General features: G+C 41.1%; 1 protein-coding gene across 12 annotated transcripts in view; it reads left to right on the top strand.

Annotated features, from left to right (window-relative positions):
- Window positions 1-14129, top strand: part of LOC5570466 (gamma-aminobutyric acid receptor subunit beta) — a 233463-nt gene that overhangs the window by 128313 nt on the left and 91021 nt on the right. For 3 of the 12 annotated variants that reach the window (XM_021840626.1, XM_001653155.2, XM_021840620.1), the window contains exon 4: window positions 7328-7395. The exons of the other annotated variants lie outside the window; for them this stretch is intronic. In XM_021840626.1, coding sequence (XP_021696318.1) covers window positions 7328-7395 — 68 coding nt within the window. The remainder of the gene's footprint in view (window positions 1-7327; window positions 7396-14129) is intronic. 12 annotated transcript variants of the gene reach the window in all.

Genomic DNA, 14129 nt, shown 5'->3' on the forward strand with positions numbered 1-14129 from the left:
CTCCTCGAGCAGCGTCCACGTTTCAAGCTCGTAGAGGACTACCGGCCTTATGCGGGTTTGAATCTGTTTTGACCGCAGCTTCTTGTGGAGGCCATAGAAAGCCCGTCTTCCACTGATGATGCGCCTCCGTATTTCACGGCTAACGTTCTTGTCAGTCGTCAGCAAGGATCCAAGATAGACGAACTCGTCGACCACCTTGAACGTATCCCCGTCTATCGTCCTTTTATCGTCGCTCTTATCAGTCTAGTAAGCTTCCCGGGAAAGCTGTTCTCGTCCATGATTTTCCATAGCTCTACGCGGTCGATACTATCGTATTCCGCCTTGAAATCGATGAAAAGGTGATTGCGTTGGGACCTGGTATTCACGAAATTTTCGGAGGGTTTGCCGTACAGTAAAGATCTAGTCTGTTGTCGATCAGCCGTCAACGGAGCTGGCTTGATAACTTCCCACGAACTCGTTTACTGGTTCCTGGTTCCCAGATTGTGTCTATCAGCCGGTGCAGACTAATGGCCAGCCTCTCCGGGCCCATCTTTATGAGTTCAGCTCCGATACCATCCTTACCAGCAACTTTATTGTTCTTGAGCTGGTGAATGGCATCCTTAACTTCCATCAAAGTGGGGGCTGGTTGGTTTCCATCCTCCGCAGTACTGACGAAGGCATTTCCTCCGTTGTCCCGTCCTTCTTTGCCTGTGCTTTCATGTGCTCGTTGATTATTCGTCGTTTATCAGGATCTAGTTTATCAGCAGTCTCGTTGCCTGGGATATACGCCTGGCCCGGTACCCAGACGAAGGTTATTTTCGTAAACCGTTGTATTTCTATCAACCACCGATGTACAATCCGCTCATGCTTAATGGCGGAGAGACAGTTAGCGAGCTTACAAGCCTGCAACAGGGCGTAGGCCTCAGTTGAGAAGATACCACTTTGCCGGGTAGCCGGCTGCAGTGTTTTACGGCACTTCCAGACACACCATAGCCAACCTTATCAAGAGCCAACAAGCCATCAGTGCAGAGGAAGGGTCTTCCGATATACTGGGCTGCAACTTCATTATATGCAGCCATGGCTACATTAATATTGGCTTTGGCACAGCACCGCTCCTTCACACTCCAGTCAACCTTCGGAGCTGACTCATCCCAGGCCCTTTGCTACAATCGAGGTCTTGTGCACAAAGCGGGTAAGTCGGTATCAGTTAGCCTGTGCTACCAGGAAGAGGCCCTTTTACCCAAGGGCCCTCCGTCAGGACGGTTACTCCTCTCTTGTAAGTCTCATTGTACTGAGGGGCTAGGATTTTGAGAACTGACGAGTCCCCTCTGCTCCAGAGCTCCGAACCGTATAGAATGCTTGGGACCATTACGCCCTAGTAACCTTATTCAAAGTGCAGCGGGAGACCTCGGATGAACGACCACTAAGGGTCCAGAAAATGTTAAACTTGACGTTGACAGACTCTTAACTGCCTTAGCGTGCCTAACAAACGTGAGTTTCTTATCAATAGTCACGCCCAGCTGTTTCATCTTGTGCACTGCCTTGACTGCCTGTTCACCGATGCTAACGACGGGGAGACTTGGTCGATAGTGATGGTTGAAGCAAACGTGCATGAGCTTAGACTTCTTGGGGGAAATAAAATAAACCTACGCTATCTGTCCATCGGACCACAGATTCCTCAGCTTCTTGCACTTTATGCCTAACTCTCCTAGCCTATTTATCAAACACGAGCAGGGTAATATCATCAGCGTACACAATGATGTGTACTCTTGAGTATGCGTTCAAAACCGCTATTCATCGCAGTGAGGAACAGCTTCACCAAGATGATAGACCTTTGAGGGTTTCCGCTCTCTAGCGTCTTCGTGGATGAAGTCGCGCCTGCGTCCCAAACGTTGAACGTTCGATTCCGAAGAAAATTTTCTACGTAGTTAAACATGCGCCCTTGGAAGTTTCATTTCTTAAGTGTATCGCAGAGAGTAGAGCCTCATACCGGAAATGAGGATTTTACGCCATACCTAATCGCTACCAATATTGCTCTAGTTTCTATTTCTCATAATTTCCAAGTGCTTTTGATTCAAAGCATGTCATCATTCTTAAAAATTTTTTTTAGAGCTGTTGTAGGTTGATAACTGTTTGCGTCCGTAGTCAAACTTTGTTCTTTGGTATAGGTACAACCAGGTTGGGTCTTCAAGTTTCTGGAAGGGTTCGCCAAGCCACTCTATAGGTGTGTCATTTAGTAGCACCAGCTTTCTACTCGGGAAAAGATGCTCGGACATGGCATATCCTATGTCATCCGGTGAACCATATGTTGTAGCTTCTTGCTTGAAACTTTTTGAAAGGTTTTTTTTTTTCGGCTAAGTCATTCGAGCATACTCGTTCGTTAAGATACAATCAGTGCTGCTAAAGACTGGACTTGGAAAAATTGAGACACACAAAAATAATCACCAAAAATTCATTTAAAATCGCGTACTTCTCAAATTTTCAGGGAACTATATATTAGCTATGTTTTGGCATAATTATTTTATTAAATTTCGTCCCCCAAGCTGAATGCTCGTATATTTCTCTTAACACTGTTCATGAGATCATAGGCGAGGCTTTGCCCATCTTTCTCACACAATTTCTCTCAGTTTTTCTACGAAGTTTCATCGGTTTTGAATGTTTTTCCGCTTTTCTTCAACTTCTTCTTCATTATCGCCCAAAACTTTTCGATCGGACTAAGCTCTGGTGTATTTGGCGGGTTCGCCTCCTTCGGGATCACATTGAGAGCGGAAGAAAGGCAGCAAGCACTTTTGCAAACATTCCTTTCGATAGATCTGCCCGTTTATGGTGGTAGCGAACGGCTTGCTGTACCGTCCGCACTCGCAGATCGCCTACTACAACAGGTACTTTTTTGCGAATTTGTTCACCTTTCTCTTCCGGAACTTTTCCGGAACCTCCATGCGGGGCCTACCGACAAAAAACTCGAAGCCAGAGATTTGATTGGAGTCCGCCTTGATGTATTTCTCGTCGTCCATGAAGAGACAGCCTGGCTTGACCAGCCACTGCTACCGCTTCCGCACACGCAATTTGGCCACCGTGTTTTGCTTGTCAGTCCGGTTTGGCACCTTCCTGACCTTAAAACACGTAGCCCAGCCCACTTCATGGTCTGCTGGACGAACCACTTCAACACGGGAAGGTTCGGGTTATTCTAAAGGTACTGTCTTATCTTCCGCGTTTTCTCTGGGTTTTCGGTTTTCGGCCGCTTCCAGCCGCTCGATGGTCTTCGTCTCCTGGAGCATCTTCACAACGCGGGACACGGTGGAATGGTAGATCCATCTGTGTGACTGACCAGAATGATCGATCATCGCGCCCAAAATGTGCTGGCGTAGCTCTTCTTGTTCCGATTGCATCTTGAAAACAACCTGACAGACTTTGCACAAATTTGACAATTTTGCACACATAAACATAACACTCTAAACTAGTATTACCCAATATTTCATCAACTTTTACCCCCGCGATATAAAGTTACACACAAAAAAGTCTCGCATTTTGTTCGAGTCCAATCTTTAAATGGCTGAAGGCCATTTCCAGTCCATCTGTTTCAGAACACCTATCATTAAATTGATGATTGCTTTTGAAGTTGTCCGTCTACCTTGTTTGCCGTGGCTTTCGCCCATCATTCTTCACCAGAGATCATACCCTGTTCTCTTTGTTTACTCGTTTTCCAATTTAATTGCTTGTTGGCTTCACTCATGTTACCACTAGTCCGCTAATTTGCCTTTTTGGACTTATAAAGCTATTATACGGCTGCTCCAAAACAACTTAACAGTTTTCTGATTCCGCCACCAATGTAGTGCCCGGTGACTGGAGTATGCTGGACTGGAGCTTTTTTGTGGCATTTTTTGGGTTTCAGTAGAGCATACCCGATCGGTGAATTCCTCAAGTGAGACAAGATCACTCTTTTTATCGATATCGTTTTGGAAGCTGTAAGAGAGTAATGATATCCATGAACGTAAAAGATGTTAAAGTTTATAAACGAGGCATATATCATTGGAACTGTTAGTGTTCCGACGTGAGAATGTTTGATTACATTTTGATTTGAGTTGTACTTTCCAGATTTTCCTTTACTAGGTAATATTGAACTTTTCAGATCGAAATAAAAACTTCAAAATTTAAAAGGCATAGGAAACATCAAGTATAATTCGAAATCATGTAGGACATGATCCAAGTTACAACTTTGGTTTTTTACGATTTGGATTTACCTCGGTTACAGAGGCCTTACAAATCCAATTGAAGCTTACCCCCCTCACTACAAAGCTTTTGATGCAAATTGGGACAATGAAGATTGAGAAAACGTATAAACTAAAACCGTTGCAACTATTCAGCATCTAACACCACGAATATTTTCGGACGTGTTTAAGATGCAAGCATTCCATGGATTAAGAAGGCGTTTCCAGAAACCAAGATTAAATCAATATGTGCCCAACAGCCAGAATGCAATCAGATCTTGGAATAAGTGTGATGATTAGATGATAACAACATTAGATAAGTAAAAATTAATACCAAACAAAAAAAAAACGTTTTTATTACGTCCTGTGTAAACAAACAGAAACATACCCATAAACACATACAATTATAATACAAAAGCATGGGCACACAGACACACACACTCATGGGTGGACGTTGGAAATGAAATGATATAAGTTTAAAATCTAATGTAAAACATACGACAGAATCAGTATACATCTACCCCTGACTAATCCAATGACCATCGAAAAATTTGCTTACTCATAAAAAGTGTTAGCTTTATGAAGTAGGATGGCCCTTTGGAGTGAATAACAGAACCAACATTTAAAAAAAAAGCCAAAATTCCCTTCAAAAAACACCTTTTTAAATTTCATGAATAACTTTACTGAAATGAATCAATTTATTTCAACTATTTAAAGATTGTAAAATGATAAAAATTTAATGCTTGAATGTTGGCCCTGATTCCTGCTGGTATCTAACGAACAACCAGTCTCTCCAGTGAGCAAGGAAATCTAGCGACTGACGGGGAAATGAATTCCTGTCATCATAAACTTTTCCGTCTCCTTGTCAAACAAACTCTCTATGGTCAGTCGACGACGATGGCGACTGACAAATCCTGTCAGTTTTATATGAAATAACTTTCTGCCGTTGGTGTTGATGTTGATTTGCGTTCGTTCTTTTTTTTCTCTGGTTTGCGGCCACGTATCGTACGGCGGAACACCCCCTCTGCTGCGTGTATCGGTTCGCTGTGAAATCTCAGATCAATCTTAGGGTGGTCTTTATTTGATGTACTGAAATTATGAGATATCAATGGCTAAAAATATGCAATATTTCAAAACAAGCCAACTATCACTTCTAAAACTTTCGAAGTCCAAATAATTGATTTTCAATCAAAAGTGCCTCCACATGGTAATATTGACTGCAAATTTTCCAACATGAATACCCCTACACAACCCGTACAACATCCGAAAAGGTACCCAACTTGACAGCAAGAGCCACCACCCACCCGTTCTTCTTAGACAAACGCCTCTCTTGGTGATTCGATGCACTCGGTGCCTAGCTGCCTGCACCTGATGCCTAGTCGTGCCATCATAAAATCCTATTGGCTTGAGGTGCAAAGCTCGCCATGTGATGATAGCAGTCAGCCAACCGACCTGCCAAGTGGTGAAAACAGTTTTAGTCGTTTCACTTTATATCGACCGAACCAGGCAGGAGAACGTGTCAAACTGTCTGTGGTGCTGCTCGAACGGACCAAAGCATCTGGGTGCCTCCAGGGATGGTGGTAAAATAGTTTTCACACAGTTTGTTATAGTTTTTTTTTTCTGTGAAAAAGCCATTACTAAAGCGAAAACGGAGGGGATTTTAATGGTGATGGACTCGTCCTCTAGTGTATTTTCAGTCAAGCGTTACCGTAAAAACAGCGATGAAGCTTCTGTAACGACAATTGTAGTTTAATTATGCTGTAGCGAGAAAGTTTGAAGTGCTTCGGAAGTTTCGAGTTTGGTGTTTTTCTTTAACTAGTCGGTGTTTCTAAAGGACGGCTACAAACGTAATACACATAGCGACCATAACTCTATGTCGCTTGGCGACCGTTACCAAATCTTCATCAGGATTGAAGTTAAATTTCCTAAGTTTCCAATCTAATAATGGTTTTGTAAAAAATACTAGTGGAAACTTATCACTTCACGATGTATTTTTTAATAATATAATTGTTTAACTTAAAAATTCACATTAGGCTTGTTACCGCCACTATTAAAAGAACGAACGCAACTTTCAACCAGACACGTAGAAAGAAACCAATTGAAGAAGATTATGTATGTACATACCATCAGCATTTGCCCCAATTGCTCTCATACCATATATTCTCCGAACCGCGACAAACTTCATTTGTTTCATCAGATTCTTCTGCATTACACAGTTTTTTATCAGTTACCGTTGTGACTTCCACTCGTTAGTGCACCTCGTCTTCTACCGCTACCTTCCAACGGAGTTCTGTTTTTTCACAGTTTTCGGTTCGGTTTCCGTATCCAACAGTAACAGACTTTTAATTTTTCCGTTGTTTAGTTTGATTTTGATTGCAAGTGCTATAGCGCCGAGTAATGTAACTAATTGAATTGAAACTGGAGCAGGCGATGGGGACACTGAAAATGCGCTTGTACATAGTTTTGATAAAAAATATAGCAAATTGTATTCCATTCACTAATTAATTGCTATCTCTTTCGCAGTTTTTACAGATTGTTGTGCTTCATTCAACTCACGGTACTGTTGATCTACTGACAGTGTATTTGTAGTATAAAATAGTGCACTCGACTCGTTGAGTGGTGTATGTAGTGCTTGCTAAAGACAATCTTAAAATTTCCTTAGATTTGATAACACTGTAGAGAAAGCCAATATCGCGGATAGCAAAATATCTGGACAGTGAAGTACATTCAAATGAAGAAACATAATGGATTAGTTAAAATGAACTTTTTTTGATTTGGTTTTCATTAAGAGAACCCTAGATCTATCCATGAACCCATTACTCTCTTTAGTTCAACTGGTTTACGTTCCATCGTGATCGGAAGTCCCAACAGAAAAAATAGAAGACATTAGTCAGAATCATCTATGAAAGCACTGTAAAACATTTACTATTTAAAATTGAACGATCAGATCCAACCAAACCTAGGCAACATTGTAACAGAAATGCGCATCGTGAGCTATTCGATCTTAAACACCCAACTTTGAAAAAGACGCAGTTGAACTACCCTTTCCATAAAGTCCCCCATTTGAGCCCCAAATCACCAATTCAAAAACAACGCAAATGAAACCGTTATTCATCTCGACTTGCAAACTCTGATTCCAGGTCCCCCGGTGGAAGTTGGTGTTACAATGTATGTGCTGAGTATCAGTTCGGTGTCGGAAGTTCTAATGGTACTTAACAGCCTTCAGATATATTACGTATCGTAATTATCCCCTAAAGCAATGCTCGTACTCAAGAGAATAACTCACACTAACTGCCAGCGGTAGCTGTGGGTCCAGGGTTTCGGTGACCGTCGAACGCAAAAGTCCAAGGCGGAAGCGATTCAGGGGCTGTCACCGGCAACAGAGACTAGATACTGGTACAAATTGGACGACCCGCAAAGGTCCACCCTGGATCGGCTCATCCTTGGTCATGGCGTGCCGCCTAAAACCCAATGCAACCGGGACCCACACTCTGCGTCAAAAGCATTATCTCTCTGTCTGTTGTTTGTGTCGAGTGTATATTATACTAATCGGAAAACTGCATAATGCGATATGCTAATTTTCACATACTGTATTGATATTTACATATATATAACCGAACATGTATACGCTTTGTATATTAGTTTCTGTTTGTTTTACGATAATCAACCTTCAGTTGAAGCCAATCAAACCGACGGAGGACTTCCTGAGTTGTATTTTTCACCAGATTACTATAACTGTTGAATGTTGTTCTGAGACGTTTTCAATTCACTTGACCGAAACGAAGCTATCTTTCGTCACCGGAAGCCCGCGCGTGGAGAGATGACGCAACGCCAATACTTCCACTCATCTCTCCCGTTCCCTTTCTGTCTCTTTCTCTCTGTCTGTCGCGTTACATTACAAGGTATAGTGAGCAAAGCATAAATCTCAATCATCCTTAGACCTTGTGCCATTTAGAATAGATTACTTATCAGAAACAATGCTTCTACGTGGTGCTACAACTAAAACCCAAACCCATCGCAAAACCAGTTCCTTATTTCCGAGCAACGTTTCGATCAGAACGGATGAAAAGTCGTTCCTTTTGGTTCTGTTTATCTATTTTTCGTTTCCGAACCCTCTCTGTCATGATTTCCATTCTCATTCGATTTTAGTTTGCGTCTCACAACCCTGAATACTTCGGTTGTGTGCATGCACGAGAGTACCATTGTATCGATATTATGCCATAAAACTGTTTGTTTTCATTACTTTCTACTCCCCTGCGTCGCTCTGATTCACGTTCAGTATCAGCTCATTTTTTTTATTCGATTGTTTTCCAATCTGTGTCTCTCATTGAACCATTTTTCTTCCTAATCTTAATGTGGCAGTGAAATTTGTTTGTCTGATATATTTTTTTCTTTATTTTGAAAAGATTGAACTTTCAACTTCGATAGTTGAAAAGTCAATTATCTTAACTTTTTCTTAACTACATTCAGAAAATCAGAAGAATATTTTAAAACTTCACCTATTTTGCTAAATTTCTTACAAACCATAACATAGAGCAAATGTTCTATTTTTAATTGGAAGCGTAATCTTATTTTAATTTCTCAATTTATTGTAAAATGTTTATCATGAGCTAATATTTTCCTCATTTTTAAATTGAATAATTTTTTTTCTATTTGGATGGTTATTTACACTCTGTTTCGTATAAATAATTATGCATTTATTTGTTCATAGAATGCCGAAAGAAAGCGATCGTTTGTCATGCGGATTATGAGTAAATGCACAGATAACAGTGGTAAGAAATGTTTTTCAGCTAATCAGGTGGGATGTCTAAGTAGCTATATTCCAGAATGTATATGTAGGGTCTAACTTGCAGCCCAGAACATGGCAGTAAGTTTCACCAAGCACTCTGCTGTAGGAATAGCTAACTCAGGCCAAAAAAAGTTATGCGATCCATAATTGCAAGCGACATCAGCAGCCAACAAATTAATGCCTGAATGTTTGAGTTTCAATTAACATAATTCCTCAAACAGAGGATAACGGAGACAAACAGATAGGGGTTCAAATAGCCCTAGCAATAAACTCGCAGCAAGACCATTTTGTGGTTGTGGATTTGAATCCCACCATCTTCGTCGCACGAACTACACATCCCAAGATGCAAATTTAAGTTTTATAAAATATGTGTTATGAACCAATGACCATGGTCAAGGCACTCTTATCTTCATAGCATGTACCTAAGCCTCGTGCTGAGCGGCCACTCTAGAAAAGACAAAGAAACTCTTTTATGAAAACATTAACAAATGAGTGTCGTTCAGTCAAGAGCAAACAGTTAAAATGTAATTTTAAATGCTGCTACAAAGTCGTTTTTTGAAGCCACACAATTTTGACTTAATCTTTAGTTTTGAAGGCTGAAAGCTGAATTTATGTTATTATCTTTTATGTAAGTTAATGTCGTCTTTAATTATAAAATATAGCAAAGTCGTAACCGTGATAAAGCTTTGATAAATTCAAAATCTAAAATCGGTTTATTTGTTACTTGGGAAGCAAAATGATCAATTGGTATGGTAAGCTCTCAGCTAACAACTATCAAAGTGCTCATAAGAAGCACCCTGTATCTCAACTGGTACATAAAGCATGAAAAAAAAACAATATTTCATTCTGAGAGCTGACACAGTGTAAAGTGGGTAAAACTTTTGAGTTTAAACATCAATGAAATCTCTACAAGAAAAGAACGGTCAGTATAACACACGATACTATTCAATTTACTTTTTTTAAGTAACATAGATTTTTATTGTTCACGCAAAAAATACGTATGTGATCATCCTCTCCTCTTTCTGGCGTTACGTCCCCACTGGGACAGAGCCTGCTTCTCAGCTTAGTGTTCTTATGAGCACTTCCACAGTTATTCACTGAGAGCTTACTATGCCAATGACCATTTTTGCATGTGTATATCGTGTGGCAGGTACGAAGATACTCTATGCCCTGGGAAGTTGAGAAAACTTCCAACCCGAAAAGATCCTCGACCGGTGGGATTCGAACCCACGACCTTCAGCTTGGTCATGCTGAATAGCTGCGCGTTTACCGCTACGGCTATCTGGGCCCGTATGTGATCATGCGCTCGTTAGAAAAATTGCAATCAATTGTGAGATGCTATGAACAAGGGTTGTATTCTGAGAAAATTGAAAATATCTCTCATTTATCGCTCTCAGTAGCAATCATGATCCGCTACACATCATGAGAGTCTGTCTATCGTCCACTGTTAAAGCTCTGATAATATCGAGGGATTAACAGTGCATGATAAAACTCATCTAAGCAAGCTCGAAACCTGGGGTTTTTTATCATGCCACTAGTGTAAAACACTTACCCCCAATGCACATTGGTCCCAAAGCCATATGAAAGAAGGCAAAAATGTTTGCGCCTAAACTTTGAGTTTTAGATATATGGTGTCTTCGGTAAAGTTTTTTCATATTTCTTAGACATTTTTTTTCAGTTATGTGAAATTAAGGTGGCCCGCATGGGATCAGAATACAAACATTTTTGCTAACGCATTTAGGCCTCTACAATGTTTTAGAACAATCGATTTGGAGCAACTTTGCCCAAGAACCCAAATTTCTATCTCATATGGTTCGCGAGTTATGTTTTTTTACAAATAAGTTAGGGTGGACCTGAGAAATGATTTTTTTTCTTGATTACATTTTATACTATAAATTCCCGCAAAAACTTTGTTACGAACACTTTTAGAACTTTTGATTGTGCAACTTTTAGCTGAAAAAAATGTTCTATCTCTTATGGTTGCAGAGTCATCCAAGATTTTCTTCGAAAAAATGATTGTTTTCAAATGTCAATATCTCCGAAAGGCGCAAACTAATATTTTTATATTAATATTTTTTTTAAATGGAAATATTTTTTCTCTAATAATGGTGAAAAACTGTGAGGACGTTTTATATTTAAAGAGATTAACAGTATTTTGAAAATAATATGTTTTTAAGCATAAGCATAAGCATAAGCATAGATGACCGTACAATTCGTAGTTGCTACTCCGTGATTGACCAGAACAATCGAAGTTGCACAGGGAATTAATGAATGGGGCTTGGGATTAGCTTACCATTCTTCAATGTGCACAAATCGAGATGCTCAAATTTAAAAGTCAATAACGGCGCCGGCCACGTCCTTACGGTCATCGGGGAAGGGAAGGAATGTTAGTGTGACCACCGTTGTTACTAGAGACCGAGATCACCTCTGCATCTCCACGGTTGTCATGGAGAGGATATTGGGTTAGTGGGATAAGGTAAAGATCTGGGAGTCACCAATGTTTGGTGATGCGATCCATGATATAATCACGCCTAACCGGATTCGCGAAATAATTCGATAATCGCATTAAACGCCGAACAAGTGTTCGTCACTCGCCCACGCAAGAACAAGCGACGCGATCAATAGATCAAACACTACTAGCGATCCGCGGCGCTTTTTCATTTCTCTTAGCGAACGACGCGCGACAAGTTTGATCCTGCCTCCATCGCCCGCCCCCGCAGGAGCAAGCGTCAAGGTCGAAGGATCAAACACTACTAACGAACCGATCACTTTTTCACCGCTTCACTACCGACGCGCGACATGTTTGATCCTGCCCTCATCACCCGCTCCCGCAGGAGCAAGTGTCAAGGTCAATGGATCAAACACTACTAACGAACCGATCACTTTTTCACCGCTTCACTACCGACGCGCGACATGTTAGATCCTGCCCTCATCACCCGCTCCCGCAGGAGCAAGTGTCAAGGTCGAAGGATCAAACACTACTAACGAACCGATCACTTTTTCACCGCTTCACTACCGACGCGCGACATGTTTGATCCTGCCCTCATCACCCGCTCCCGCAGGAGCAAGTGTCAAGGTCGAGGGATCAAACACTACTAACGAACCGATCACTTTTTCACCGCTTCACTACCGACGCGCGACATGTTTGATCCTGCCCTCATCACCCGCCCCAGCAGGAGCAAGTGTCAAGGTCGAAGGATCAAACACTACTAACGAACCGATCACTTTTTCACCGCTTCACTACCGACGCGCGACATGTTTGATCCTGCCCTCATCACCCGCCCCAGCAGGAGCAAGTGTCAAGGTCGAAGGATCAAACACTACTAACGAACCGATCACTTTTTCACCGCTTCACTACCGACGCGCGACATGTTTGATCCTGCCCTCATCACCCGCCCCAGCAGGAGCAAGTGTCAAGGTCGAGGGATCAAACACTACTAACGAACCGATCACTTTTTCACCGCTTCACTACCGACGCGCGACATGCTTGATCCTGCCCTCATCACCCGCTCCCGCAGGAGCAAGTGTCAATGTCGAAGGATCAAACACTACTAACGAACCGATCACTTTTTCACCGCTTCACTACCGACGCGCGACATGTTTGATCCTGCCCTCATCACCCGCCCCAGCAGGAGCAAGTGTCAAGGTCGAAGGATCAAACACTACTAACGAACCGATCACTTTTTCACCGCTTCACTACCGACGCGCGACATGTTTGATCCTGCCCTCATCACCCGCTCCCGCAGGAGCAAGTGTCAAGGTCGAAGGATCAAACACTACTAACGAACCGATCACTTTTTCACCGCTTCACTACCGACGCGCGACATGTTTGATCCTGCCCTCATCACCCGCTCCCGCAGGAGCAAGTGTCAAGGTCGAGGGATCAAACACTACTAACGAACCGATCACTTTTTCACCGCTTCACTACCGACGCGCGACATGTTTGATCCTGCCCTCATCACCCGCTCCCGCAGGAGCAAGTGTCAAGGTCGAGGGATCAAACACTACTAACGAACCGATCACTTTTTCACCGCTTCACTACCGACGCGCGACATGTTTGATCCTGCCCTCATCACCCGCTCCCGCAGGAGCAAGTGTCAAGGTCGAAGGATCAAACACTACTAACGAATATTTTGAAAATAATATGTTTTTTAACAAAAACTTTCAATTTTCCACATTTTTGCTCAAGCCATCAAAGAGCTATCTCGATTATTTTTTTAATTAAAAGACGTTTTTCGTTTAAAATATATATAAATCTTGAAATTTTGTTAATTTCTTTTTACTATCGTTCTCACAATTTTTTTAACAATATTAGAGAAAAATTATCATAGTAGTTTCTTCGACAAAAAGGCGCAATCAAAAGTTATAAAAGTGTTCGGAACAAAGTTTTTGCGAGAAATTAGAGTATGAAAATTTATCCAGAAATTGATTGTTCAGAACCACCCTAACATATTTGTTAAAAAAAAACAAAACTCAAAATCAAATAAAACTGATAGAAATTGAGTTCCTTGCCAAAGTTACTCCAAATAGATTGTTCTAAAACATTGTAGAACATTGTATTGTTTGTATTCTAATCTCGTAAACCATGCCGGCCACCCTAGTAGGCAAATTTTTGGAATAAATTAAACGAATATTAATGTTCAAATTTAAAATTGTGAATAAAATCCTAAGTTTCCCATTATTTACATATTGGCGGATACTATCAATGTAAGAGACGTCTAGTCAGAGAATTCCCACAACAAATTTTGAAAATCATAGCTAAAATTATAACGTAGAACGAAAAGTATGATATCCAGAGAAAAAAGGATATGTGGATAAAATTTCATTATCTCATGAGTTGAATAAAGTAAAATTTGATAACTTTGCGCAATAAAACTGAGCTATGTCTTTTTAACAAAATTCATGCAAGCATGCTGGAAACCTTCCAAATATTACATTTTCAGGGCGAATTTTTGTAAGGCATTATATTATAGGATTCTATGAATATCACCGATTTTCTTTTTTGACTGTATATTGGAGGGCACAGTGATATCTAACGATGTTCATTCAGTAGAATCCATGCCTAGATTTCAAAGATTAGATGAAATCAATAGCTATTGAACAAAAAATTGGGAACTAGAGCGTAGAGCGATTTCTATCTAGGCTAGATATTC

This window comes from Aedes aegypti, chromosome 2 (assembly GCF_002204515.2).
Source record: "Aedes aegypti strain LVP_AGWG chromosome 2, AaegL5.0 Primary Assembly, whole genome shotgun sequence".
NCBI classification, from domain to species: Eukaryota; Metazoa; Arthropoda; class Insecta; order Diptera; family Culicidae; genus Aedes; species Aedes aegypti.